The sequence below is a fragment of the Petaurus breviceps genome, unplaced genomic scaffold (assembly GCF_028583685.1).
Source record: "Petaurus breviceps papuanus isolate PSGF00001 unplaced genomic scaffold, PetGlider_PUasm1.0 175, whole genome shotgun sequence".
NCBI classification, from domain to species: domain Eukaryota; kingdom Metazoa; phylum Chordata; class Mammalia; order Diprotodontia; family Petauridae; genus Petaurus; species Petaurus breviceps.
In genome coordinates, this window is record NW_027185764.1 from 27,029,844 (window position 1) to 27,056,488 (window position 26,645).

The 26,645-nt window shown below is 37.8% G+C and overlaps 1 protein-coding gene across 5 annotated transcripts in view; it reads right to left on the reverse strand.

Annotated features, from left to right (window-relative positions):
• ARHGEF28 (Rho guanine nucleotide exchange factor 28) overlaps positions 1–26,645 on the reverse strand; it is a 397,204-nt gene that overhangs the window by 180,644 nt on the left and 189,915 nt on the right. For all 5 annotated transcript variants that reach the window (XM_069084950.1, XM_069084951.1, XM_069084948.1 and 2 more), the window contains exons 7-10: positions 25,589–25,769; positions 17,796–17,868; positions 1,909–1,961; positions 1,243–1,294 (exon numbers count right to left, since the gene is read on the reverse strand). In XM_069084950.1, coding sequence (XP_068941051.1) covers positions 1,243–1,294; positions 1,909–1,961; positions 17,796–17,868; positions 25,589–25,769 — 359 coding nt within the window. The remainder of the gene's footprint in view (positions 1–1,242; positions 1,295–1,908; positions 1,962–17,795; positions 17,869–25,588; positions 25,770–26,645) is intronic.

Here is a 26,645-nt window from a genome sequence, read left to right on the forward strand (position 1 = left end):
CAAGGACTAGCAGCTGAGTTAACCACCGCTGTGTGTGTACTTCCTTTCTGTTCTGCTTTGTACTTTATGATTTCCGAACTGATTTTTTTTTTACCAACATGTCTGCCAAATTCGCCAAGTGCCCTCAGGCACTCACGTAGCTTCAAGTGAACCTCCCTGTTTTGCTGTACTCTGAGTGTCTCATTAGTGGAAGTTCCTCCCACCTTAGCTACTGACTCACCCTGGTCACTACTCTCAGCTCCCCTCGCTGGTTACTAGAAATGGACCGGAGGAGGATGGCTTTTGTTGCTGTCATTCAGGTCTTCATCTAGTCCAAAGAAATTTGTTGACTGGATTTTGGCCCCCTGTTTTTATTAATGAATAAAAAAGCAAGAGCCTATCTTACATTTGCTTATATATTTACAGAATTCTTCAGTCATATCCAACCATATCCTGCCACAAAGCTAACTGTTCACACATTTTGGTACCCAGGCAATTGGGGTTAGTTATTAGCCAACACCTCCAATTCATAGACAGCTTCATAGGTCCCATTCAGGCCTCTCAACAGGACCCTGGAAAAGCAGGGGAAGAGGTGGGGGAAAGAAACAGAAAGTACCTAGAGGAAAGAGATAGCAAGAAAAGGCATGGAAAGTGTTTAAACCAGGATTCTCCTAAGCAGACTGCAATCTCCATAGTCTGGCCAGGTCTGAGCACGGACATGGCCCCACTTCCTAAGCATCTGGCACCCAGTTTATAAAGGAGACCAATATTTGTTTCAAATGTCCAGAGCAGACATCCCATAACTTATTCAGGAGCCCTCTTATGAAGGGCAGAGAGCTTCTATCTTTGCTGTCAATAAGCAGCCTTAAGTATCCAGGGACATAAGGAGAAAGCCCTGATAAAAGTTCACTGTAAGTGATGCCAGACATAAAAATGTACCAGGGTGGGGGTCAGAAGAAAGGGCTGCATATCCCATACAGAGTCCCTCTCTGTTAATACCCTCTGTTAATCTGATTCTCTGGACCCTGAACAAGTCACTTAACCCTGTGTGCCTCAGTTTCCTCATCTGTAAAATGAGCTGGAAAAGGAAATGGAAAACCACTCCAGCATCTTTGCCAAGGAAACCCCAAAATGGGGTCACAAAGAGCTGGACATGACTGAAAGACGACTGAACAACAACAAAAACAAATGTGGAACTATTATAAACCAAAACTGTATACCAGCACTGATTAAAACAATGAGAAGGGACATTTAAGTACCTACCAAAGTCCAGATCTTCATTTTCAGTTGGCTGCACCACAGGATCTGTGAAGCACTGGGGAAAAAAAACCAGACAGATTTTTCCCATGCCATTTACATACAACTATAAATTAAAATACTAGCACTATAATTATTCCTGCATTTTGGAACCTGGATAAACCACTTCAGAAAATATTATTTGAAAACAGGTTACTAGTATAACATCATGTGTAAACACAAAATCAGCCTGGGACACATCTGGATGGGTTGAATTTAAGTACTCATATTTAAGAGCTGAAAGCATGAAAGGGATGATATCCTGGGGGATACAATGATATCCTAAAGCTTTCCACAGATTATTTTGTCCTTAAAAAGGACTTTCATGATTTAAACTCATTTTTAATGACATTGCTAGCAAACACTTGTCTTCAAGGGACAACTTTATTTGGGGGGAATTATCTGCATTATCTTCCCTAGGAGACAACCCAGAAGGATAATTTGATTTTATTATGAGGGATCAGGATTCTTATTTCAATGAAAAAAGAATTTTAAACTATTTTTAATGTAATTGTGGGAGTTTCTCAATAGTTGTTCATTATGACCTGGAGAATATTTTTCAAATGCCAATTTTCTTGTTTCAGCTACTCAGGCTGAATATTGGCAAAAGAGAAGCAATAGGAAAATAATTACCTTCACATCTTCCCTTTTAGGCGGTGATTTGCTGGATACCAGATTCTCAGGCTCTGTAAAATGGACATTTCTCATCAGTGTCTGCTGAAAAATTATAATAGGCGGCTGCTGATTTCTTGTCCTCAGAGAGAAAAAGAAACTAAAAAGGAATGTAAATCAATTTCCTCCCCCCATCCCCCCTAAAAAATGTGGCATTGAATAGGTTCTTAATTTGTATTTTTCTTCAAGTCAACAAGCTGGAGAACTGACTGATGAATATGGCTGGAGTGGCTGTGTTATTAGTATTGGGCAACCTGTAAACACGTTCAGGAGCTTTCACAGGATATCCTGGGGGGGGGGGGGGGGGGGAATGAGCATTAAATAAATAAATACACTCGATTAAGAAAGAAACCATATGAAACAATTTTCAAAATAAGTCAGAATCAAAAGACATGACTCAGTACCCACAAAAGGAAATCCCAAATGTCTAGTTCCCCAGGCACCAAAGATTGCATATTATATATATATCTGATAGATGATTCATTAAAAAATAGAGGTTTGTTCTCCTTGTGAGTTACTTTATGGTAATCTTCTCAGAACCAGCGATGAAGACATAGGGAGAAAGGAAAATACATTTAGCCTTACTCTTAATGCTCAAACACCAGATAGGTTCCAGTAGAGCTCAGAACAGACATGGAATTCTGGGTATTAATAAGCAAGAGAACACACTCAGTATCTCCTTTCTGAGTACAAGTTTTCCTAGAATTGTTTGTCACTTAGGATAAGCAGGGAGGAACAAATAGATTTCTTTTTCCTCATTGAGCCTGTGACTTAGCTGGCTTCAGACTTGAGCTGCTTCAAATCCTCCAATCTGCTATTAATAATGGTGTGATCACAGGTAAATCACTTCCCTTTCCAGGGATTCAGTGTCCTCATTTGTAAAATTAAGGAGTTGGATGAGATGACCTCTAAGATTTCTTCCAGCCCTACAGCACTATTTTTGTCATTCAGTTTTCAGTCGTGTCTGACTCTCTGTGACCCCATTTGGGAATTTTCTTGGCAGACATACTACAGTAGTTTGCCATTTCCTTCTCTGGATCATTTTATAGAAGAGTAAACTGAAGCAAACAGGATTAAGTGACTTGCCCAGGGTCACACAGCTAGTATCTGAGGCCGGATTTGAACTCACAAAGATGAGTTTTCTTGACTCTAGGCCTGGCAAGCTATCCACTCTGCCACCTAGCTATCCCACAGCACTAGGATAATGATTACTTATCTCTCTATTAAGTCTTGACCTGTAAAGTCAACTGCTGCATGTGACTGTTGTTGAAATAACTCAATGTTATGCATAAAGAAGCATTGATCAAAATAACTTGGGTACAACAAACATGTGTTGCCTACTTTATTTCTCAACCACAGTCAACATTAACTGATTTATATCCCAGAACCAAGCAGGTGACTTAGTCCATGTGTCCCCATCCTTTGCTATGATTCAGGATATTTAAAACAAAGTAGTTCTACATTGTGATATGTCCTATGTATTTTTAAATATACATTGCTATGTGGTCATAGGTAAAACAGGTTAAAATAGTGGTAAATCTATTGGAAAGCATGGATCAAGGAAGGAGGAATAAGATAGATTTCTAGAGACTATACAGAAATCTCACACTTCTATATCATGAATTCCTTCTTCCCAAAATTTACTGTTATACTATATGTGGCAAGTTTTTTAAAATCACCAAAAACAAAGAAATTTAATATGTTTTAACAGATGGAAAAAGACTCATTGATATGGGAGTAATCTCAGAATCTGTGTATACTCAGACTATGACTTGTTAGAGCAAAGGTATAAAAAAAACAATTTTAACCAAATAATGAGAAAAGAGCTTGCCATACAATTGAAACAAATCAATCCTGAATTAAATAAGTAACTTATGATAAAAAAAAGTGGACAATGGTTAGCAGAAATCACATTGGCACTAAATTAAAATTTTATTCAGAAATTTAACCAATGTGAATCAACTACCAAAGCTAAGAGATCAGAACAAGCACTGTAATCGGCAAATACCTGACTTACTTGCAGAAAAGAGAGAGATGGTGGCTAAAGGCAACATTGATTTATCTTATACATTCATTTGTAAAATCTAACAAAGAAAAGTGATGATTGCTTTAAAAACCAAACAGAAGAGTAGAAGATAAAAATATTTTAAAGAAAATTGGGCACCATATCCATCTAAGCAGTCATCCCAAAGGCAATGAAGGGTGAAAAGGGAAGGAGCTCAACAAACAGAAGGAAAATGGAAGAGACGCGCAGAGACTTTTATAACAAATGGTTCTTGCCATCAAAGGACAGTAGAGTCACCACTCTTGGGCTCTAACATCACAGTAGCAAATGTACTAAAATGTACTGGGATATAGGGTAGAATAAAGATAGAGAACTACAATAGCAAAAAACAAGAAAAAGAGCTGGACTGGACCAAGTGTCCATAGAAGAGACCCACACTACAGGCAACACAGCTGTGTGTAAGGGATTAATTCATGAGGTAACTAAGAGGGAAAGAAACCAAAGGCATGGAAAAAACATATCTCAAACCTTATCAATACCAATATCATATCAAGAAAGGGCTACTGAGAGAACATCAACAACTAGCCATATAACTAATTTCCCATCTGTACAATATTCCTATATGACACTCATTTACACACACATCGAAATCATCCTTAGTGAGGTTATCAATATGGAACAGCCATGCTTGTTCATAAGCAATATTTTAAAATGGACCACATCTTAACAAATATGCAACTGACTGAAGGATATATAAGGTATACAAGAATATAGGATTAATTATTTGGTGTTGGAAAGGCACCTTAGAAGCCGTTGAATCTAACTTCATTTTACAAATGAGGAAACTGAGGCACAGGGAGGTTAAGGGATTTGCTCATGGTCACAAAGGTAGTAAGTATCAGAGACAGGATTTGAATTCAGGACTTTTGACCCCAGAGAGAGTGCCCTTTCTACTAAACCACACAACTTCCCTCTCCTCTACCTACTGTTTGTTATTTTTAAAAAGCATGTGCTTCTGTATTCATGTACTACCCTAAAGGCTCTCCTCCCACAAGGTGTCTCCAATTTATTACATCAGAATTATTCAAGATTCCTTGAAAGACATAACAGAAATATGGCCTTGAGGCAGCTAAGTGGGCCAGAAGTCAGGCAGACTGACCTAAGTTCAAATCTGGCTTAGATACTTACTTCCTGTATGAACTGGGCAAGTCATTTAAACCTCTGTCTGGCTCAGTTTCTTTAGTTGTAAAATGGGAATACTAATAATAATCTTTCCAGAGTTGTTATGATGACCAAATGAAATAAAATTTGTAAATTGCTTAGCACAATGCCTGGAACATAATAGGTATTTAATAAATGTTTCTTTCCTTCCTTCCTTCCAGAAATAATCTTCAACAGCCCTCTTATTATACATGAGACAATGCATAAAACAGGGAGATGCACATTCTCCAAAAGTACTTGCTACTGTGATGGACAAATTCTAGCAGTGTCCAAGTTGAAAAGTGATTCCCTGTGGGTGGTGAGTTCCTCCAGATAAGAGGTGTAAAACTCATGTGCAGCCAGCAACATTCCAACACGTGGCCCAAACCAGATTAAAATGTACTTGGGAAATATTTAGCAAAATAGGCAAAAATGCAATGAAACATAAATAATTTTATTTTGTAGTCAATATACACCCATGAAGAAGGAAGGCTAAGTATTGTTTAGCACTCCCCATTTCAATTTGATTTTGGCACCACCACTCCAGACATTCTCCTTTGTGTATAACATTATATTGGCTACATCAAACCCCAGAACTTGTCAGAGCCTCCAGAAAGGTATCTACAATCACTCAAAAGAATTTGGCCTGATCATCCACACAGGAAAAATCAAGTGGATGAAGACTGCCTACTGTCCTGATTATGACATGTCGATCAGTATCTATTTCATGGGTAGACAGTACAAGTAGATAATGTTTTAGGGCTAGAATTAAACAGAATGAGGAAACTAGGTTGAATTGCTTTCAGGAAATTACAAAGGGCCTTTCATAATCACAAGCTTCACCAAGAAATAAAAGACTATCTTTTCAACCAATATTTTATCAGTACTGTTATATGGCCATGAGACTTAACTCACTAATCTTCGAAGAATTGAAAATGAATAACACATAATGGGTAACATAGAAGAACATGATGGATGTAATCAGGCTACAATATATAACCAATAAGGAACTTTGGTGAACATGAGTAAAAGATATCATTAGGGAAATGTATTATAGAAAAAGAAGATAGGCTAATTGGCGCGGCCAGGTAGCACAGCGAGTAAGAGCACCGGCTCCAGTGTCGGGATGACCTGGATCAAATCCAGGCTCAGATACTTAGCACCACACCCAGAAATAACTGGCCATGTAACCTTGAGCAAGTTACTTAACCCTGATTGCTTTAAAAAAAAAAAAAAGATAAACTAATTGAGTGGCAGGAATGAGGGATGACAGGTGGAGAGCCCAAACATGACACTGGTATTCTTGTAATGTCCATAAGGAGAAGGTGCCTACAATACACTGGGTACCCTAGTGGATGGGTAAACATGAGCAGCAATCACTCAGCATGAGCAGGGATGAATGGATTTCAATTTGTATTGTTGGAGGATGACATCCAAATTAAGGAAACCAAAGGTCCATTTGAGCGCTGTGTGTTGTTATATTCGGCAAGTACACAAAACCACTGCAATTATTCCAATTCTACTTAGCATGTGCAGGCTTGTTGACCTCAACCTTAGTGGATGCAATGTCCCAACTTTTGGTTTTTCCAACACTAGTCATTGGGAAAAAGAATATGCATAGTAGTCAACATTCATCCACAGATGCACAGTCTACAGAATACCTCTAGATGGCGCCAAAGGAGTGGCATGAACTCCAATAGCACCAATGATTAGAGTTGGTAATGGGATCAATATCAGACTGTAATGGCCACATAAGTCTAAGAAGGAAGCTGGAAGAGACAGGCAAGCCAGCAGACAGACAGACAGACACACACACACACACATACACACACATTCTCTCCTCTTACTATGTAGATACAGACTTTTTAAAATGGGGAAGGAATGTAGAAAAGGAATGAGAGAAAAAATTCAAAGAAAAAAGGAAAAGAAGAAATCAGTGTCTTGTTAAATAATTTCACATTTCACTCACACACACACAATCAGGGGATATTTCTACAGCAAGAGTTATCTAGAACATAAAATTCTTGAATTTGATAACCATAAATATAAAATCATAATTTTAGATGATAAATTCTTCTAAGACTAGTAGAACCTTTTTTTAGAGTAATATGCAGGACAATGATCAGTGCACATTCTTGGGTATTGATGACAAAAATCTTTCATGTTAATTCAATATGCAAATACTGTCAAAAGCAACAACATAGGTGTTCACTATTGGAAACATGAATTTCTAGCCTTCCCCCCCACCAAAAAAAAAATCATCCTTTAGCTAGTCTGTGTTGTCATTTGCCTTTATTTGTTTTTATTTCTTTGTGAAATTTTATTGACAATGGTCATGTTTCATCTAAGACACTAACCAACTTAAAATTGTAAGTCTGCTTACTTTTTATCACCAAATTTTCACAAGATAGGTACATTAAAATGTCATATAAATGCTAGGTATTAGCACAAAACCAAATATACCTTTTAATCTGCACAAATTCCTTTTTAAAATTCAGTGCAAAAAAACTCTTTTTTAGGGATTGGGTTAAAAGTAATGACGTGTTATTAATTGAACCACAGAAACAACAACATTTGATTTTACAGCTTTGGGGAGTGTTGTCTCTAAAGACTATGGCTCTTTTTCTACTGGAGCTTAATTAAATTACTCCAGCAGCGACTCTACTGAATTAGCAGGATCCTTTTACACCAACCCACTGTACAACCTATTGCAAAGTGCAATCAAACCACTTATTGCTATAGCAACCTTCTGGAGATAACCATATCAGTCACTCTAAGCTATTCTGTTTTAAAGGACCATTGATCTTGATTTCAAGAACCACCCAGCAAAAAGGGTAATTCCCCTAGAACAAGATTTGTCAAGGCTGGTGAATATCTTTTTGTGTAGCCAAGGGGCTCTCATACCTTAACAACTTATGTTAATAAATACTGGCAGCTAGGTGTCACATGGATAGAGTTAGGAAGGCTCATCTTCTTCATAAGGTAGAATACAGCCTCAGACACTTACTACCTACTTGATCCTGGACAAGTCACTTAACTCCACTGGCCTCAGTTTCCTGATCTACAAAATGAGCTGGAGAAGAAAATGACAAACCATTCTAGTATCTTTGCCAAGAAAACACCAAATGGGGTTGTGAAGAGTTGGACATGACTGAAATGACTGAACAAAGTAGCAAATTTAGCACCCCCAAATACAAAACCAGTAAGAATGATATCAAGAGTAGGGGAATCTAAGTGAGGGAATCTTGACTTCTCCAGCCAAGTAACCTTCCAGTTGGAAATCTGATGTCCATAGTCTCGAATCAAGTAGTCAATAAGAGGAAAAAGAAAAGTTAAACAAAGATCAATGATACTCAACTTCCTTTCATTTCTGCATTAATTATGCTCTCTAGTTGCCCTGATGGAATGAAAGAGGACAATATATAGGCAGAACAAATGGGCTATCTCACAAAAGATACACAGAACTCTTATTCTCAATATTCAGTTCCAAATTTTGCCCACTTTCCCACTTGCATGTCTGGGTCAAAATCTGCAGGCATTCATCCTTCCTCCCCTAACACCTTGAAAGTACAACTAGAAAACCAATAGTCATAGGCCACTAATTCTTGTCCCACAAAGTCTAAGAGACTGACTCCCCAAAATTAAAAAAAATTTAAATCTGTTGACACTCGATGCAAATCAAACTTACCAATTTGTAGGTTAAGGACATGCATGTATTTTATCTATGCATATTTACATATGATGTTATCACAAGTGTTTCTTTTATCATAGGGAAAGTTATTGGATCTGTGATTATACTGGTATAAGGAATTGCCTCTACCAGTGTAGGCTGGCAAACTTCTAGGGCACTGCCAAGGTCATGCCATCAAGAACACAAGCTCTGAAAGTCCACTGCTGAATGGCCTTGAGTGCAGGGCCAGGGACAGACAGCATATTTATTATCTAATCATCAGCCTAGCTAAGCTTGAAGAAACTCAACAAGAACATGACCATTGATTGGTTGGTAGCTTGGGGGGAAGGGTGAGATGGCAACTGTCAAAGATTTTCTACTAAACCACAGAGATACAGATTTTAGTTGCACTGGAAGAGGATACAGTAAGGCCCTGAATAGTACAAATAATGAATCCCCTTAAGTCCTTGCATGTATTCAAATTCACACTACTTGAAGTTCTAATTACAAAATTATGGTAATAAGTTCCAGTTCAATGGAATAGGCAGTGTGCATTTGATTAATGCAAGTACTTCATGGGGATTTATCATTTGCACTAATCAGGGCTTAGCAATATTCTTACCATCTAATGTTAAAAGTCTTAAAATATAGAAGTATGAGGCCATGTGATACAATGGAAAGATCACTGGCTTTGTAGTCAGAGGACTTGGGTTCAAATTCCACCTCTGCCACTTATGTCCAGTGTCATCTTGGGCAAATCACTTGAGATCTCAGTTTCCTTACCTGTAAAGTAAGGGTATTGGCTATCTATGACTATCCTAGGTCCTTCCCGTATCTAAATCTGTGACCTTGTGAATCTTTGAGGTATAAGTTACCTCCTTCTCTGGTCTTTCTCAAATTGTTCATAAAAAAAGTATGCTTCTCTTTAACACTCAACCATGGAGCCCCAGTACCATACTGCTCCCACTTCAGTCACAAGCATTATTCCTAACCTCCTACCCCATAAAATATAGTTCAAATTGAAGCAACAAGCTGTCCTTTCAAAAAATGGATTGTTTCCTTTTTATTTTTTGTTTAATGTCCGCAAATAACCCCATTTTAAAACATAGAAACAATAATAGGAAATGGCAACTCATCTTTGCTGTTATCACAGAACACCTAGTATCATTTTATTTATCTGTGCACATGATGTATTCTCTCCGTTATATTATACGATATTAAGGGCCAATAATTCATTTTTTGTCTCTATATCTCCACATTGCTTAGTCCAAGAACTTGAAGAAGCAGATGCCAATAAATGTTTGTTGGGTTTTCTTTAAATCTTCTCAATGTGAGATGAGGATGGGAAGATGTATATGGTGTTCAGTTTACTTTAAACATTTATAAAAATATCAAAGAGTTATTCACTAGCCTTCATTTTATATAATCTTGATTTAGAAACTTGTTCTCTCAAATACTTAGAGAACATAGGGAGGAAAGATTCTGGGAAAATGGCAGAGCAGGTTGGAAAACTTTTGGCTCTCCAAATTTTCTCCACAAAAATAAAAAAAAAACACAGAATAGAACATCACCTTAGAGCAGCAGAAATAAACTCAGGGTAAAGCAACTGTCCTACTAGGGCAATTTGAGAAGACTCTAGGAAAGATCTGATCTCTAGGGGGCAGAGGTTCTGCCTGAGTGAAGGGCAAATACTTCAAAGCCAACTCTTCAGAATCAACAAAGAACAAGCTCTGGGGGAAACTGGATTAGGATGCAGCCTCAGCCTTCAAACTTTCATCTCACAGTGTAGGGTCTGATGGCTGAGTAGAAGATTGAAGGATCTTCCACTGTGGAGGGACATCAAACACAGCTGTGCTGACCAGGCAGCAGGGAGAAGGAGCTAGCACACATCTGGGAGTGCAGTAGTGAGGGACAGGGACCCTGCTGGATTTGGACACTTGCAGGAGAGCAGAGTCGCTGGTTTCAGTTCCAGGACAGAGAGTTCAGCTATAGTTTGCAACCACCACAGGGACTGCAGGGAGCAAGATAATTTGGGGCCAGGGTGGCTGGGGACCCTAGTTGTGACTTAGGAGTGGAGAGGAGAACCTAAGGTTGGGCCACAAGACAGACCTCAGAAAATAACAGTAAGAAAGACCTGAGATTTGGGGTATCATTCCCCATACCTCAGGACTATAATTTGATTATGCTGACAGCTGCTAAAAACAAAATAAAACAAAAAAGTAAATACATAAAAATGAGTAAGCAAAGGAGAAAGAACACAACCATAGAAAATTACTATGGGGATAGAGCAGATCTGGGTTCACATTCAGAGGAAGATAACAGAGTTTTAAAAAAAAGCACTCCTTTTTCAGTGACAAGCATCAAATGGTCCCAAGAACAAAAAAAACTTCTTGGAAGAACTTTAAAAGGACTTTAAAAATCAAATAAGAGATATCAAGGAAAAATTAGAAGAAGAAAAAAAGAACAATCCAAGAAAATTATGAAAAGTCAACCAACTGGAAGTAGAGAATCAAAAACTTAAGGAAGAAAATAATTCCTTGAAAACCAGAATTGGGAAAGCTAGTGATGTCCTAAGACAGCAAGAAATCATAAAACAAAATAAAAAGAATGAAAAATAGAAGAGAAAGTAAAACATCTTATCAGAAAAACAACTGATCTGAAGAACAGATCAAGGCAAAACAATATAAGAATAGTTGGAGATTACTATAGAAAAAATGAATTGATACAACAAGAAATTATCAAGAAAAGTTTTAAAGTTGCCCTGAAGTTCTAGAACAAGGAGGCAAAATAGAAATAGAAAAAATTCACCAATCATCACCTGAAAGAGATCCCAGGAGGAAAACTTACAGGAATATCACAGCCAGGTTTCAAAGCTCACGGGTGAAGGAGAAATTATTGGAAGCAATAAGAACAAATAATTTAAATATCATGGACCCACAATAAAGATTACACAAGACCTGGCAGCTATTATGTTGAAGGACTGTAGGTGTTGTAATACTGTATTTCATATAGCAAAAGAGCTGGGGTTATGACCAAGGGTAACTCACCCAGCAAAGTTAAATATAATACTGAAAAAAGGACATTTAACAAACTGAAAGACTTTTAGGTTTTTGTATCAAAAACCCCAGAACTTTAGGAAAAATTTGACATATGACATCCAGGAGAAATATAAGGTAAACATTAAAGACCAATTTCAAGGGACTCAGTAAGGTCAAATTGTTTACTTCTTATATGTGAAAATATTAGCAATACTCTTATGACTCTTGTCATTATTTTGGTAGTTTGAAAGAAAGGTTTGGGCTGAGTTGAGTATGATGGAGTGATTCTAAAAAAATAAAATAGTGTAGAGAAATTAAAAGGAGTAATCACCTCATACAAATAAGGCATAAAAGGAAAAATTGATATAGAAGAAGTTAGTGGGGGTGGGTGGGCAGTGCTGGAACCTTATTCTCATCAGAAATGGGCTAAAGAGGGATAGATAGATAGACAGATATACAGACAGACAGACAGATAGATGGATAGATGGACAGATGGACAGACATAAAAGTCTTCTACATTCAGAAAGAAATAAGAGGAGAAGGGGATAAGGTTGAGAGAGAGGATAATGGAGGGACTCTTAGAGGGGTGGGTAGGTTAAGGAATAAGAGGGCAAGGTAGAAGGTAGAAGTAGAGCTGAGGAGTAAGGTGGGATAGGGTAAATAAAGTAAAGATAGTGAGGAAAAATAGGAAGGAAAAAATACAGAACAAATAAATGTATCTTAGAATATAAATGGGATGAATTTACCCATAAAATGGACTTAAAAATATATTACTTTCACAAAACATTATGAAAATGAGAGATATAATAAAGGGCAAGAAAAAAAGTGGGGGTAGTAATCATAATCTCAGACAAAATTAAAGTTAAAATAGATTTAATCAAAAGAGAAAACTATGCTGTATCAGCAATATTATTCAATATTGTTTTAGACCATTTAAAATACCTGACAGTATAAAATACCTGAAAGCATACATGTCGAAACAGACACAGGAACTATATGAATATAAACATAAAACTTTTATACAAATAAGCTCAGATCTAAATAATTGAAGTAATATTTAGTGTTCATGGGTAGGTAAAACCAATATACTTTCTTTTTGCTTTTTTTTTTGGAGGGCAATTGGGATTAAGTGACTTGCCCAAAGTCACACGGTTAGTGTGTCAAGCATCTGAGGCCAGATTTGAACTCAGGTCCCCCTGACTCCAGGGCTGGTGCTCTATGCTCTATTCACTGATCCCAATATACTTTCTATACCTGATCCCAATATACTTTTTTAAATGACAATTTTATCTAACAGGGCAGGAGTTTCAAGCAGGAACAATTTAAATCCTCCAGGGCTTTTTTTCTGGACCAGATAGGACAGCAGTTGGTGAAATTATGTCTATATTCATTTTCTTTCTCCAGCCTACTTATTCTTACTTGCTTAGAACACAGTATGACTGCAACATTTAAGAGCAGTCCATCTTGTCACAGATATAACCAATGGAGCTTCCTTGAGGTACAAAGTTAAAAGAAAAGTAGCTCCTTCCAATGTGAATATAGAATGCTAACCCCATAATCATAGACTGAACCCATGATTGAGTTGAGCAAAGTTCCCTTTGCCCAGGGCTCTGCAGATCTGAGTTCTGAATCATCTTTGAATCCTCCTTTTCATTCATCCCATGTAGTCCAATTAGAGGACAAATCTTGTCATCTCACATATATCCCTTTCATTCCACTCATATGGCTACCATGTCATTACCTCTCACCCAGACTACTCCAATAGCCTCCATAGTGGTCTTCCTGCCTCAAGTCTCTCCCTTCTCAAGTCAATCTGAGGACATTTTACTAAAGCATAGATTTGATCATGTCATTCACCTCTTCAATAAACTCCACTGGCTCCCATCCAACCCTCTCTACCTGGAATTCACTTCCTTCTCATCTCTGCTTTTTAGAATCATTAGTTTCTTTCCAATCTCAGTTCAATTACCACCTGCTAAATGAAGCATTTCCTGTTTCCTATCCACCCCACCTCCACTCCTAGCAATTTCCTCTCAAAATCACTATCTCTATCTTATATCTACCTTGTATAAACATATGTTGCTATATTGTAAGTTCTGATTTGTCTTTGTAGCCCCAGACCACAGTGCCTAGTACACAGAAGGGGCTTAATAAATGTTTGTTGCTTGATTGAGTGGAAAAATATCTCCATAATCAGAGGAAAGCTTTAATGACGCACAGTAATCAAAGCTCTGTAATCCTCTGGTTTTTGCCTTTTCTTTTCATCTCTAGCACTTAGTATAGTGCCTAGCACATAGTAAATGCTTGATAAATGCTTTATTGATTGACTAAAATTCTTTTTTCTATCCATTGGCTCAGGATGCAGACATGAAAACTGCTATAGGTAACATAAAGCATCCAAGCTGATAGCAAAGCACTAAAAAAATCACTTAAGTTAGATGTGATAACAGTATTAAGTTTGGTTCCCTGTACATCTGTCCTTCTAATGCAATTGTCCACAAACCTCCACTGTTGTACTTCCCATTAACAATCAGCCAGTAGGTACTTTTTTTGAGACAGTTGGGGTTAAGTGATTTGCCCAGGATCACACAGTTAGTAAGTATCTGAGGCCACATTTGAACTCAGGTCCTCCTAACTAAAGGATTTGTGCTCTATCCACTGTGCCACCTAGCTGCCCCACAATTAACTTTGCTAAGATGCCACAGTAAGAACAATAACTACAAAATGGTCCCCCATAAATCTAAGGAGCATATCCCCACGATATGCAGAAGGGCACAGCATCTCTGCCAGGTGGGTTGCCCAGGTAGGCTCCCAAAGTCTGCTGTGCTTTATAATTCATCTCTTGATTATCAGGGGGAGTTCACAGCCAGCTCCCTCTGCTCCCAGAGGTCCACCTTCTAGAAACAGTTTCCACAAGCGACTGCCCCTCTGTATCTGTTCCTGTGTCTAAATAGAGCAAGAGTTTATGCTGCAGGAGAGAGGTCTCCTGGGCAACTCTTGGCTGCACTCCCCTGAATTGCTAGACTCATCCATGGCTTAGATATTTAAAAGTCTTCAAAGGCATTTCCAATTTTTATTTGTCCAATGAAGTTGCTCCCTTTCATTATTCTAGGTGTTTACATTCCAAGAGAATCGTTGTGTGTTAACACCTTACTAATATATTAACACCTAATTATCTCTATTATCTACTCTTTGGTTACAGTGATATAAACTTTAGGGGAGACCAAATTCCAACGTCTTTATACTTAAATACACACATATCATTTCCTTATCTACTAAATGTTACTGGAAAGCAGGGATGTTTTACTTTTGTCTTTGTACCCCAGAATATGGCACAGGTGCTTGGTACAGAAGGGCTTAATCAATGCTTATTGGTTGATTGGTCACACACCACTCCCAAAGACTTTCAAATGGTTTAGACTGGGTCATCCCACTCAATTTTTCAGGCTACAAAGCAGGTAGTGGTAGAAGAATTCAATGGTAAGACCTTGTAATTCATCTAAGAGTTCTGAAGTAAGTACTCCAGTGGATTTCTCTCAATCTCTATCTCTGTGTGTGTCTCAGTGTTTCTCTGTCTCTGTCTCTCTTGCCCCCCAACACACACACACACACACACACACACACACACACACACGCACGCACGCACACGCACACAGAATGGATTATATGACATTGCAATAGCTAGACACACAGAAACTGTAAGTTGAAAAGACATCAGATTTCCTTGATGCACACATTCCCTATGAAATGTCTTCTACAAGAGGTCAGTGAGACTCTGCTTGGATCCATCCAGTGACAGGAAACTCCTTTGTGCTGTAGAAAGAGGTATTTATTTATCTAGACTCTGTAACCTGCAGTAGTGGAATGATGGATAGAGCACCAGGCCTGGAGTCCAAAAGACCGAAGTTCACATCTGGCCTCCAACATTTCCTAGCTGTGTGACCCTGGGCAAGTCATTTACCTTGTTTGCCTCAGTTTCATCTTCATAAAATAAGCTAATGAGAAAATGGCAAACCATTCCAGTATCACTGCCAAGAAAACCCCAAATACAGTCACGAATTGGACATGACAGACACAACTGAACAAAAACCTGCCTAATTACATGAAAGATTTGAGTTGGTTATATGATGACTTGAAATGGAAGGACTTTAACCTGGGTGGTCAAAAGAAACCCAGTAAAAGAATTCATTCATAGTCCTAAGAATAAATGGGGACAGAGGTAAGGAGGGTGAGGGGGGAGAGAAGCAGGCAACCAATCTGGTATGCAGTGATCACAAACAATCTTCCTCATTAAGTGAAAGTCTTAATCACTTAAGGCAAAGTGGTAAATGCTATCTGGCTCTGTAAATGATGGCTGAAATAATAAACTCACAGGCAATATTTTTTATAGGTGGAAGGGTCTGCCAGTTCCTACTAACCAGATCTATTAGTTGCTAATATAACAGGTATTAGCTACATTGATAGTCACCAGCCTATTGGGATGCAATTCAACCCTTCCCCCTTAAAAACTCATAAAAGCTGGAAAGGTGTTATAGTGTTCCCCAATTTTTGGAGGGGTTGCATGCTCCCCCAGCTAGCTTGTAGACTCTTTGAAGGAAGAAACCCTACACTATAGTTCTTCTTTCCCCAACAATGCCTAGTACAGTCGTTGGCATAAAGTAGGCACTTAACAGATACCTGGATTTTCCTTGACTGAAATAGGTCTTTTTCATAATCAGACTTCAGTTCCTCTAACTCCCCCAAAGCTCTACCATCTTAAACCAATTACTAATTCTGTCTCTCCCTCCCTCCCTCCCTCTCTCTCTCTGTCTCTCCCACCCTCTCCCTTCCTTCTCTTCTCTCCCTCTCTCTTCTCTCTTCTATCTCTCCTCTCTCTCTTTCTCTCTCTCCCTCTCTCCCTCCCTCCCTCTCTCTCTCTTCTATCTCTCCTCTCTCTCTCTCTCAATTGCTATTTATCTATCAGTTCCAACTTTCTACTTTTTAAAATACAACCAATGAGAATAATTACAATGGAAATCAAACAGGGCATATGTCAAAAGAAGAAATAAGTACATTGAAAGGAGAAGCTAAGAGAATGATGGGGAGAGAGAGAAAGCAGATTAGGCGAAAGTCAACCAGAGGGTAAAAACATAAGACTATGAGAAAAGAGACAAAATGAAAAATGGACCAGTGCAAATGAGAGTGCACAAAATCTTTATATAATGGTTTGGAAAAGGGGGGCAGGGAGGTAGGACAAGTATCAGAGGAAGGGTAAGGATAAGTCAGGATGGAAGAGGTGAGAACAGGGTGAAGACAAGTATCGATGTGTGGAAGAGCAGGGAGGATGTTAGCGGGAGAAGCAGAGGTTAGTAATTAACTATGCCTGTTAGTACATAAAGGGAGCCCATTCCCGCTGCCATTTAACTCATTGGGGAGTATGTTAGGAATACAAACCAAATCGTGGAAGCATGGACACATGCCAGTTATTTCATATACTACAGAGCCACTTCTTTGACACTGTAACGCAGACAGCAAAACCAACTGCCAGGACTAGAGGTATAATTATAGTTTAATCAACAGCAGATGCAAATAAAAATTAGATCCAAGTTTTTCCCATCCCTCCCATCCATCCCCATAAAGTACTCCTCAGCAAGGCCCCTTGGCTGTTCTTTTGTTATGAAGATCTTCTAATGAATCCCAAGAGCAAGACTTGTTTCCTGCTAAAAATTAAGGCTATTATCTCAAGTTTGTTTAACTATTGTATTCTCCTCCTGTCTTATAGGAAAAATGACTCTTGGGAAGTCTTTGAATGGTCTATTTTGGTCGAATGCTGCCCTCTGGTGGAAGGCACAGAAAGTTTCCTGTGTTATCCTCAGACTTTTTACAATGTTCATAATGTGCATCTAGCTTTAAAAGTAGATGCCCTAGACATTTCTTAAATAAGGAAAATCCTTACCTGCTTCAGTTTCTGTTGCACTGGAGGGTATTGGTAGTCGCTTCTCTGTCCTGACTTCTTTTCTATCAAGAATCTAAAAGAGAAAAATCCAAATCATTGAAATTTCTTTGAGGTCTCAAATATACAGCAGAGACTAAAAATAACAACTGATAATGTAAAAGGAGCTAAGCTCTCAATTAAAATGTAAGGTCCTCATAGTAGGGATGGTTTTATTATTTATATAGGTATTCCCAACACCTGGTACATAATAAATTTAAATACTTATGGACTAACTGATTAGTGAGCATAGATAACGTCTACTAAATTAGAAAGTAATAGTGTTTTAGTTCAATGTCTTCAAAATGTCTTCAAAAATTAAAAATTTAATTTTTGTCTATTTTATTCATTAGAGATGTCTTATAAAAAGGCTTAATTACTGAGAATGAAAGAAGAATAGGGATAACTAAAGATATATGGGAGGTTATAAAGTATAATTAGATGACTCTTCTCTTATAGAAAACTATCATTAACTATCACTAACTTATAGAAAACTTATCATTAACGAATGCTTAAATTAACCAAGCAATCAATAAACATTTATTACATACCTTCTATATACCAGGCACCATGCAGAGTGCACGGGATAAAAAAGAGCCAATAGACAGTCCCTGTCCTCAAGGAGCTTACCCTCTAATGGATGAGACAATATATAAATATACTCAAATGAGCTACATGCAGGATAAATAGGAAATAATTAACAGTGGGAAGACAGCAGAATGAGGAGGAGTTGGGAAAAGCTTCCCATAAAAGATAAGATTTTATTTAGGACTTAAAAAAAGTCAGGGAAGCCAGTGAGCAGAGATGAGATGGGAGAACATTCCAAGCATAAGGGACAGCCTGAGGAAATGCCCATAGCCAGGAGATGGAGTGTCTTCTTTGTAGAATAGTCAGACTAATGTCACTGGATCAAAGAGTATGTAGTGGGAAGTTAGGTGTAAGAAGGTTGCAAAGGTAGGAGGGGGTCAGTTATGAAGGGCTTTGAATGCCAAAAAGAGGATTTTGTAGCCATGGTATTGAAAAAGGGCTTCTAGGAACAGGTGGCAGGGAGGGGCCAGAGAGGAGGAGGTACTTGGTGGACTGCAGGTGTAGAAGGAGGCACTCACTCACTTCCAAATGTTCATTTGTTTTATCTGTTACAAGAGAGGTGGGTAGGTTGGGGTGAGTGGGAAAGTCGTTAGGAAGTAATAGTTAATTTTTTTTAATAACATCAATACTTTAACAAAGACCATAAGGAAATGGACAAATGGAGATAGCTAGGTGAACCCTGGGAACAATGAAAATTTTCACTGGGTGTCTGATATCGCAGTTCTTCCAATGAGCTGGAAGCCAGAGGCACCAGCAATGAAATATGTTGGTTGGAAGGTTCTAGTGGAGGCACTAATTTTAACACCAGAGAAGGCACACAGGACTCTAATTGTGTGGAAAGGATGGAAAAGGGAATTTAACCATAAGAAAAGAAGGTGCCAATGCTTTAAAACAGTACCCAGATTAGAATGAAATATTAAGTAGAGGCAAAGTCTCAACTAAGGGGAAAACCAGCTTTCTCTGCTTTTAAGAAATGTGCTAGGCTGCTGGACTAAGTGAACACATAACATGGGATATATACATATGGGATATACAAAAATATTTATAGCACCTCTTCTGGTAGCAAAGAATTGGAAATTGGGGGGGAATACCCATCATTTGGGGAATGGCTGAACAAGTTGTAGCATGTGATTGTGACAGAGTACTGTTATGCTCTAAAAATGGCAAGCAGGATGCTCTCAGAAAAATCTTGAAAGACTTACATGAACTGATACAAAGTGAAATGAGTAGAACCAGGAGAACATTGTACACATATCAGTAATATTATAAGATGATCAACTGTGAATGACTTAGCTATTCTCAGCAGTATGATAATCCAAGAAAACTCTGATGGACTTATGACTAAAAAAAAATGCTGTTTATCCCCAGAGATAGAACTGATGGAATCTGGATACAGATAGAAGCATACTTTTTTAAAATTTTCTTTCTTGGGGCGGCCAGGTAGCACAGCGAGTAAGAGCACCGGCTCCAGTGTTGAGAAGACCTGGAGATCGAATCCCGGACTCAGACACTTAGCACCCACCCAGAAACACCTGGCCGTGTAACCTTGAGCAAGTTACTTAACCCCTATTGCTTTAAAAAAAAAATTTTTTTCTTTCTTTTCCTTAGGGTTTTTTTGGCCTATGTTTTCTTTTACAACATAACTAATATGGAAATATGTTTGTATGACTACACATGTATAACCTATATTAAATTGCTTGACTTCTCAATAAGAGTGGTAAGGAGGAGGGGAATTGGGAACTCAAACTTTTTAAAATGAATGTTAAAAAAATGTTTTACGTGTAATTGAGTAAAAATGAAATACTAAATTTTATAAAGAATAATTTACACTATATCTTCAATATTGTAAAAGTGAATAATTTTGAAGACACTGAATAAATTGATGAAGAATAAAAGAACACCAAATAACATGGGATAGTAGAAAAAGCCAGAGATGTAGAGTCAAAAGATGAGATTCAAATCACGACCCTGCTACCTTCCAGTTGTATGGGTTTGGGTTGGTCACTAAACCTCTCTAGTTTCATTTTCTTCATGTGTCCAATGGAAGTACTGGTCTCCTCCAGCTCTAAATCCTGTTCCTATGAATCAGACTTCAAGAGGCAAGCTCAGTTGAGCTTAGCTAAAGAATACTTTTAAACCTTTATAATTCATGTTCAATGTGTCTATCCCCTCCTTGTTTGCTCCCATAATTCCTTAGCAAAGCTTTTAAAACCTCAATTCTGTTCTATTATATTGAGGGAAGCAGAGATTAAAAACACCTACTTCAGATAGTAAAAAATATCTTCAGGTTTTTCTGACAGGTCACAATAAGCTAATGGCAGCAGGTGGGAGGCAGAGGAGAAGGAAGAAGACCTTTTTGGGGTGGAGGGAACCTTAGGATTCAGCTGTGGAAGTCATTCCTTGCCCCAGAGAGGCATGTATTTACACAGGGTCAGGAACATCCAAAAGTAAGGACAGTAGAAGTTGGAAGAGAGTCTTTGGAGGTGAAAACACTATCATCTGACCTTGATCTTACTATAGCTTTGGAAGCTAACCAGCTAAAGCTAAAACCAAGCCCTTAGGAGAAATGGCAAGTGAAGGCATATTAGGACACAGGCTATGATAGCGCATGAGGAAACATAGCTCAGGGAAAAATCTAGGTACTGCTGCTCTATATATATGCTGAGATACCACTTTCCCTTGCTTTCTCTCTCTTTGGGGGAGAGGGAGACAACTGAGGTTAAGTGACTTGCCCAGGGTCACACAGCTAATAAGCATCTAAGGCCAGGTTGGAACTCAGGTCCTCCTGATCCCAGGGCAGGTGCTCTATTTATTGCACCACCTACCTGCCCTTCCCCTTGCTTTCTATAAACACTATCCCCTTCTTGGGATGAAGTGAACAAAAGCTGTTTAACTATTCTAGATCAAGAACAATAGGTGAACACTCTGGTTCTCAGTTTCCTGATATGTGAAATGAGGGGTTGAAACAAGTTCTTGCTAAGATCCTTCCCATGAAGCACTAAACTCTGAAATGACAAAATACTGGATAGCTGGTCCTTGACCTAGACTGACTAAAAGCAGATCTTTCTGAACTGAAGGCAAGGGGATATTCAGCTGTCAGAACTCACCACCTTCTAATGGAAATAGATTCAAGGAACAGAAAGAGTTGGGCTCTAAAGGAACACAAAATGAAGGCTATGTTGGTGCAGAGGAGATAAAACAAGACAGGAAAACACCCACATTTCTTACAGGATTGCCAAGTGAAAATGACTCAGAAGTCATCAGGATTGTTTTACTGGTCATCATTAACAGAATAAAAACACAGAAAACCATATAAATTCTGTCCTTGTGCCCATTATGTTTAGTGACACTTATTTAATAATCTCAGAACAAAGTGCCAAGAAGCAGGAGAAGTTACACAATTCACAATCAAATGAAAATGGCCCAGGTTCAGAGAAAATTCCCATATGTGATGTTTTTCCAGTGCCCTAATTTTAATGAGCTAGAATTCTTTGTTCTGTCTTATTAGCAGAACAGAGAAAGGGCAAGATTATAAATGTAGGAAAACATCTGTATTACACTCAGCATTGTCATGAAAAAGAACACTGGCTATGAAGTCAGAGGACCTGGAATCCACAACAACTTGCCATCTGTGTGATGTAGGGCAAGTCATTAACCTCTCTGAGCCTCAGTTTCCTCATCTGTAAAGTGAAAGGGGTTGGACTCAAGGATTCCCAAGGTCCTTTCCACCTCCAATACTATTCATTTGATCTTCCCAACAACTCTAGGAAGTGGGTGCTATTATTATCTCTATTTTACAGATGGGGAAAGTGAGGCAGATAACAGTTAAGTGACTTGTTCAGGTCACTGAACAGCTAGTTTTGGAGTAAAGAAGGATTTGAATTCAGGTTTTCCTGACCCCAAGTTCAGTGTTCTTATACACTGCACTGCCAAGTTGCCAATTTTTAATTTAGTTATTGGGCTTTTAAAAAACTCTATATTTCACAGACATGCAAAAAAAACCTGTTGACAATGAAGGAGAAGATAATAAAACTTCAAAAGGTAGATACAATAAAAGACCTGAAGAGTCACAAGTACTGGGCCCTATTATCAAAGGCCCATGTAGCTTTCTAATTTTCACCCTCTGGTGGACTGACTTGAACAAGAGTCATGCCATTAGACCTGAAATTTCTTCTTAAAGCTCTATGAGAGATAAATTCTATATTTAAACACTCAGGCTTTTTATCTTTTATTCAATAGTTATCTTAAGCAGTTGTATGACTACTAATCATAGTAATAATTATAATTTTACCACCTTGTTTTTAAGTAAAGATACATCACAATATTGTAGGATATAATTATACATATATGCAGTATGTGTATACATGTATATGTGTGTGTATAATTCAAATAATGATATAGAAAAAATTGTGTGAACAGGTAAGAATGTTAGTTTAGAACTCATGAAAAAGCCTTCCCTAAGTTGGTCAAAAGAATAGAAATTATATCATTTATCATGTAAAACAAATCAGTGATGGTTTAGATTCATTATAATGTGGAGATCCATTATATAATCATGGTGGTTTTAGATCTTTGTTCCTATAATCCTCTTATATTTAATTAGGATGACATCTCTTTTAAAACACAAAGTACCAGGATTTAAAAAATTTATTTCCACTTTTTTGTCATAGTAAACTCTATAACATTCTCAATGAGTGAATTATTGGGCAAACATTGTTTAAAGGACAGGTAGAATGGTCTAATATAAACAGTACTGAATTTGGTACCTGGTTCTGACACCTCCTAGCTTTGGGAACATGAAGTCTCGGCCGCCATGAGTCCCAAAGGAGCATTTTGGGAAAGTGTTTTCTTTTTTTTTTAAACAATTGGGGTTAAGTAACTTGCTCAAGGTTACACGGCCAGTTATTTCTGGGTGTGGTGCTGAGTATCTGAGCCCGGATTTGATCCCCAGGTCATCCCGACACTGGAGCCGGTGCTCTTACTCGCTGTGCCACCTGGCCGCCCCTAGGGAAAGTGTTTTCTAAACCTTAAAGTGTTCTACAAAGTTGAGTTGTTGCTGTCTCATGGAATTTCAAGTACATACATCACCAGTGTTCTATTAAATACTACACTGTATAAGAAGTCACAAATATGTGATAAATTGAAGTGTTTTATAATGAAACATAATTTTTCATCAGAGCAGTAAAGATAAGGTAACCATTGACATGGAAGGCTTTTAAGGAGGGGAGATAGATAGACACAGAGAGAGACAGAGAGAGAGAGACAGACAGATACATAGATATAGATAGAGATATGTGTATACACACATACATAAATAGACATATATATTTATGTGTATATGTGTGTATACACACATACATATACATGTGTGTAACAACATACCTTAAGTATATATATGTATATATATCCTCAAAGTATAATGTTCCTTCCGCCACATCTATTATGAAAGATCTTGTGCTGCTGAGCTATGTCCCAATGGACTTGCAAATATCCAACAGAAGCAACAGAAAATGGATTAGCATTGTTCAATGAGTCAGACTCTGTTATTTCAAAACAACTACTCACAGAAACTCAGGGAGGAAACCAAGAATGGCAGAAAAACCATCGAAGTCTCTTAAAAGATTAAAGATTCTCAATTAAGGACAGAAGTCAAATAAGAAGTTCGTTGTTTGAAAATCATTTGCCAACTTGCTACATCCCACACGAGATAAGGGTATGTATTTACTTAACAATTTTTTCAATAAAAACTCTGCATGGAATAAGGTAATAACACATGTCTTTTTTATATAAACAATCAACTGTCTCATGAATCAAACATAAGTACATGTTACATCCATAAGTAATAAAATGAAACTAGAAGTAAACTATGATCTCAATGTTGTAGCCTGATTTTTAACTAAATCCTATTGTGGTCACTGATGTCCCTTAATGGGATTCCTACAGATTAATGAAAATATGAAAGGCTCAAATTGGGGTATCCTTGTAAATCTCTGGGCTTTGCAGTCACTATTACTTCATCTGTACATTACCAAAATCAGATTTCTGGTTAAGAATTGAATGGAAATATATGTATATGTATATGTAAAGGTATAGGTGTATGCATATGTATAGATGTGTATGTATACATCTATACACACATACCTCTATACATACATACATATATGTATGTGTGTATATACATACATATATACATATGTATATGTGTGTGTGTGTGTGTGTGTGTGTATATATATATATGTACTTGGTCCCATGTAGTCTTCCAGATTCTCTGAGAAAAGTAAACTAAGAATAAAGTATTTTGTATAATCAAGTCACCAAGCATTTATTAAGCAACTACTATGCTCTAGGCACCGTGCTAAGTGTTGGTGTACAGTTGAAGTCAAACAAAATTCAAAGCTTTTATTTGGCTTGACCATGAAAAAAATACCACTATGGAAAAGGACTGATTGCATAAATGAGAAATTCATGTTTAAACAGAGTATTTAGGATCATAGATTTAGTGGTAAAAAAAAAGGACCTAAGACATCATTTAATTCAGACTCCTAAAAAAAGGAATTCAGAGAAGTTAAGTAATTTGTCAAAGGTCACACAGGAATTCAGTAGCACAGCCACAAATTGAACCCAGATCCTCTAACTATAAATCGAGCATTCTTTCCACCATCTTATTTATATACATACTCTAATTCTCATTATCTACTCCTAAGCCATGAGTCATCAGAAAGTTGGTAGTATGTATGTATGTGTGTATACATGTACATGTGCATGTATGCATACACACAGATACATACACATACACACCATGTTTTTGGGGGTGAAGATTGAAGTAGCATACAGACAATGAGTTAATGGGAAAATAAAAATCCACCATAATAATTCTAGAGTTTTTTTTCTTTTGTAAAGAAGAAATGACTCCGGAACTAGTATAGGAAACAATAAAAGGGGTATTATTATTATGGTAAACTACTATTTTCTACAACTAAAATAACAATTCTTTGTCTAGTGGGCTAACGTAATTCCCACTTAGCTGTCCCTCCCAGGTTCACTTGAAGAAAAGCACCAACCCCACCCTGCCCCCCATCCCCTGGGTTTTACATTTTGCAAAAACCTGGAATTGATGCATAGTTCTTCATACACTATGCTACTGTTTACTAGAATAATCTGGCACTAACCTTGTGAAGAAGGGTTCTATCCAAAAAGTATTTCCTGAAGAGTTTAATGTCGGTCTCCAGTAAATGTTCTGCAGTGTGATTCAATGTCAGGGTCAGCGTTCCTGATGAATGAACAAATCGTAAGAGGGCATGTTCATTGATCTGCGCTCTGGAGAAGTCCGTCGAATGACTGCCCTGAAAACTGAAACAGCACAAATCAAGACCCATAGACAGCTTTATAGGAAACAAAGAGAGAAAGCACCAAGAGCCCTAGGTTCCCATTGGTCCTTAGATTTTCTAAATAATTCAAGGGCAAAATTATCCTTTTAGAAGAGATCTTACAATAAGCCTGATCCTGCCAGTATAATTGCTAATAAAGATGGCTTTCTCCTTTCTCCTGGGTGGGGTGGGGGTGGAGGGAATGCATTTTGAAGACATCTTTGAAGACAAACCAACCACTTATTTAAAAATACAACAGCTTTTAAAGAGTAGAGCTTTACCTCCATGCTTAGTGCCTCACTGTCCTTTTTAATGTGAAATGGAAACCTCTCACTTTATCGTGGCCATATACAGTAGAATGAGCAAGCTGGCGATTAACAGGTTTATTAAGCGGATTACAGTGGAAAACAGACGCTGCCTCAAGGGAGCCTTGCACTGTTTAGATGTTACAAACAAGTCAGACATTCATAACACACTGCACCATAGTTAGAAATCACTTGTCTAATGCAAATTAAAGTTATGCATAAATGGGGACAAAAATGGTATTCTTCTATAGAGTCATAAACAAAGAAGAACATTCCCAAACCAAAGTATAACTGAATTCTTGCATATAATGTATATTTTAGATTGAGTTTGATGATGAATAAATATACATTTATTAGCCAAGTAATCTCCATGATTAGTAGTGTAATACTTCAGATATTCTCTGTCACCAAGTGGACACCAAGGTGATGAGTTAAACACTAAATTATTAAACATGTGTACTTTGGGCATGCTGAGAAATAACCCACCACAGCTAGCAGTGCCACACTGAGATAGCCCACCACGGCTAGCAGTGCCACACTGAGATAGCCCACCA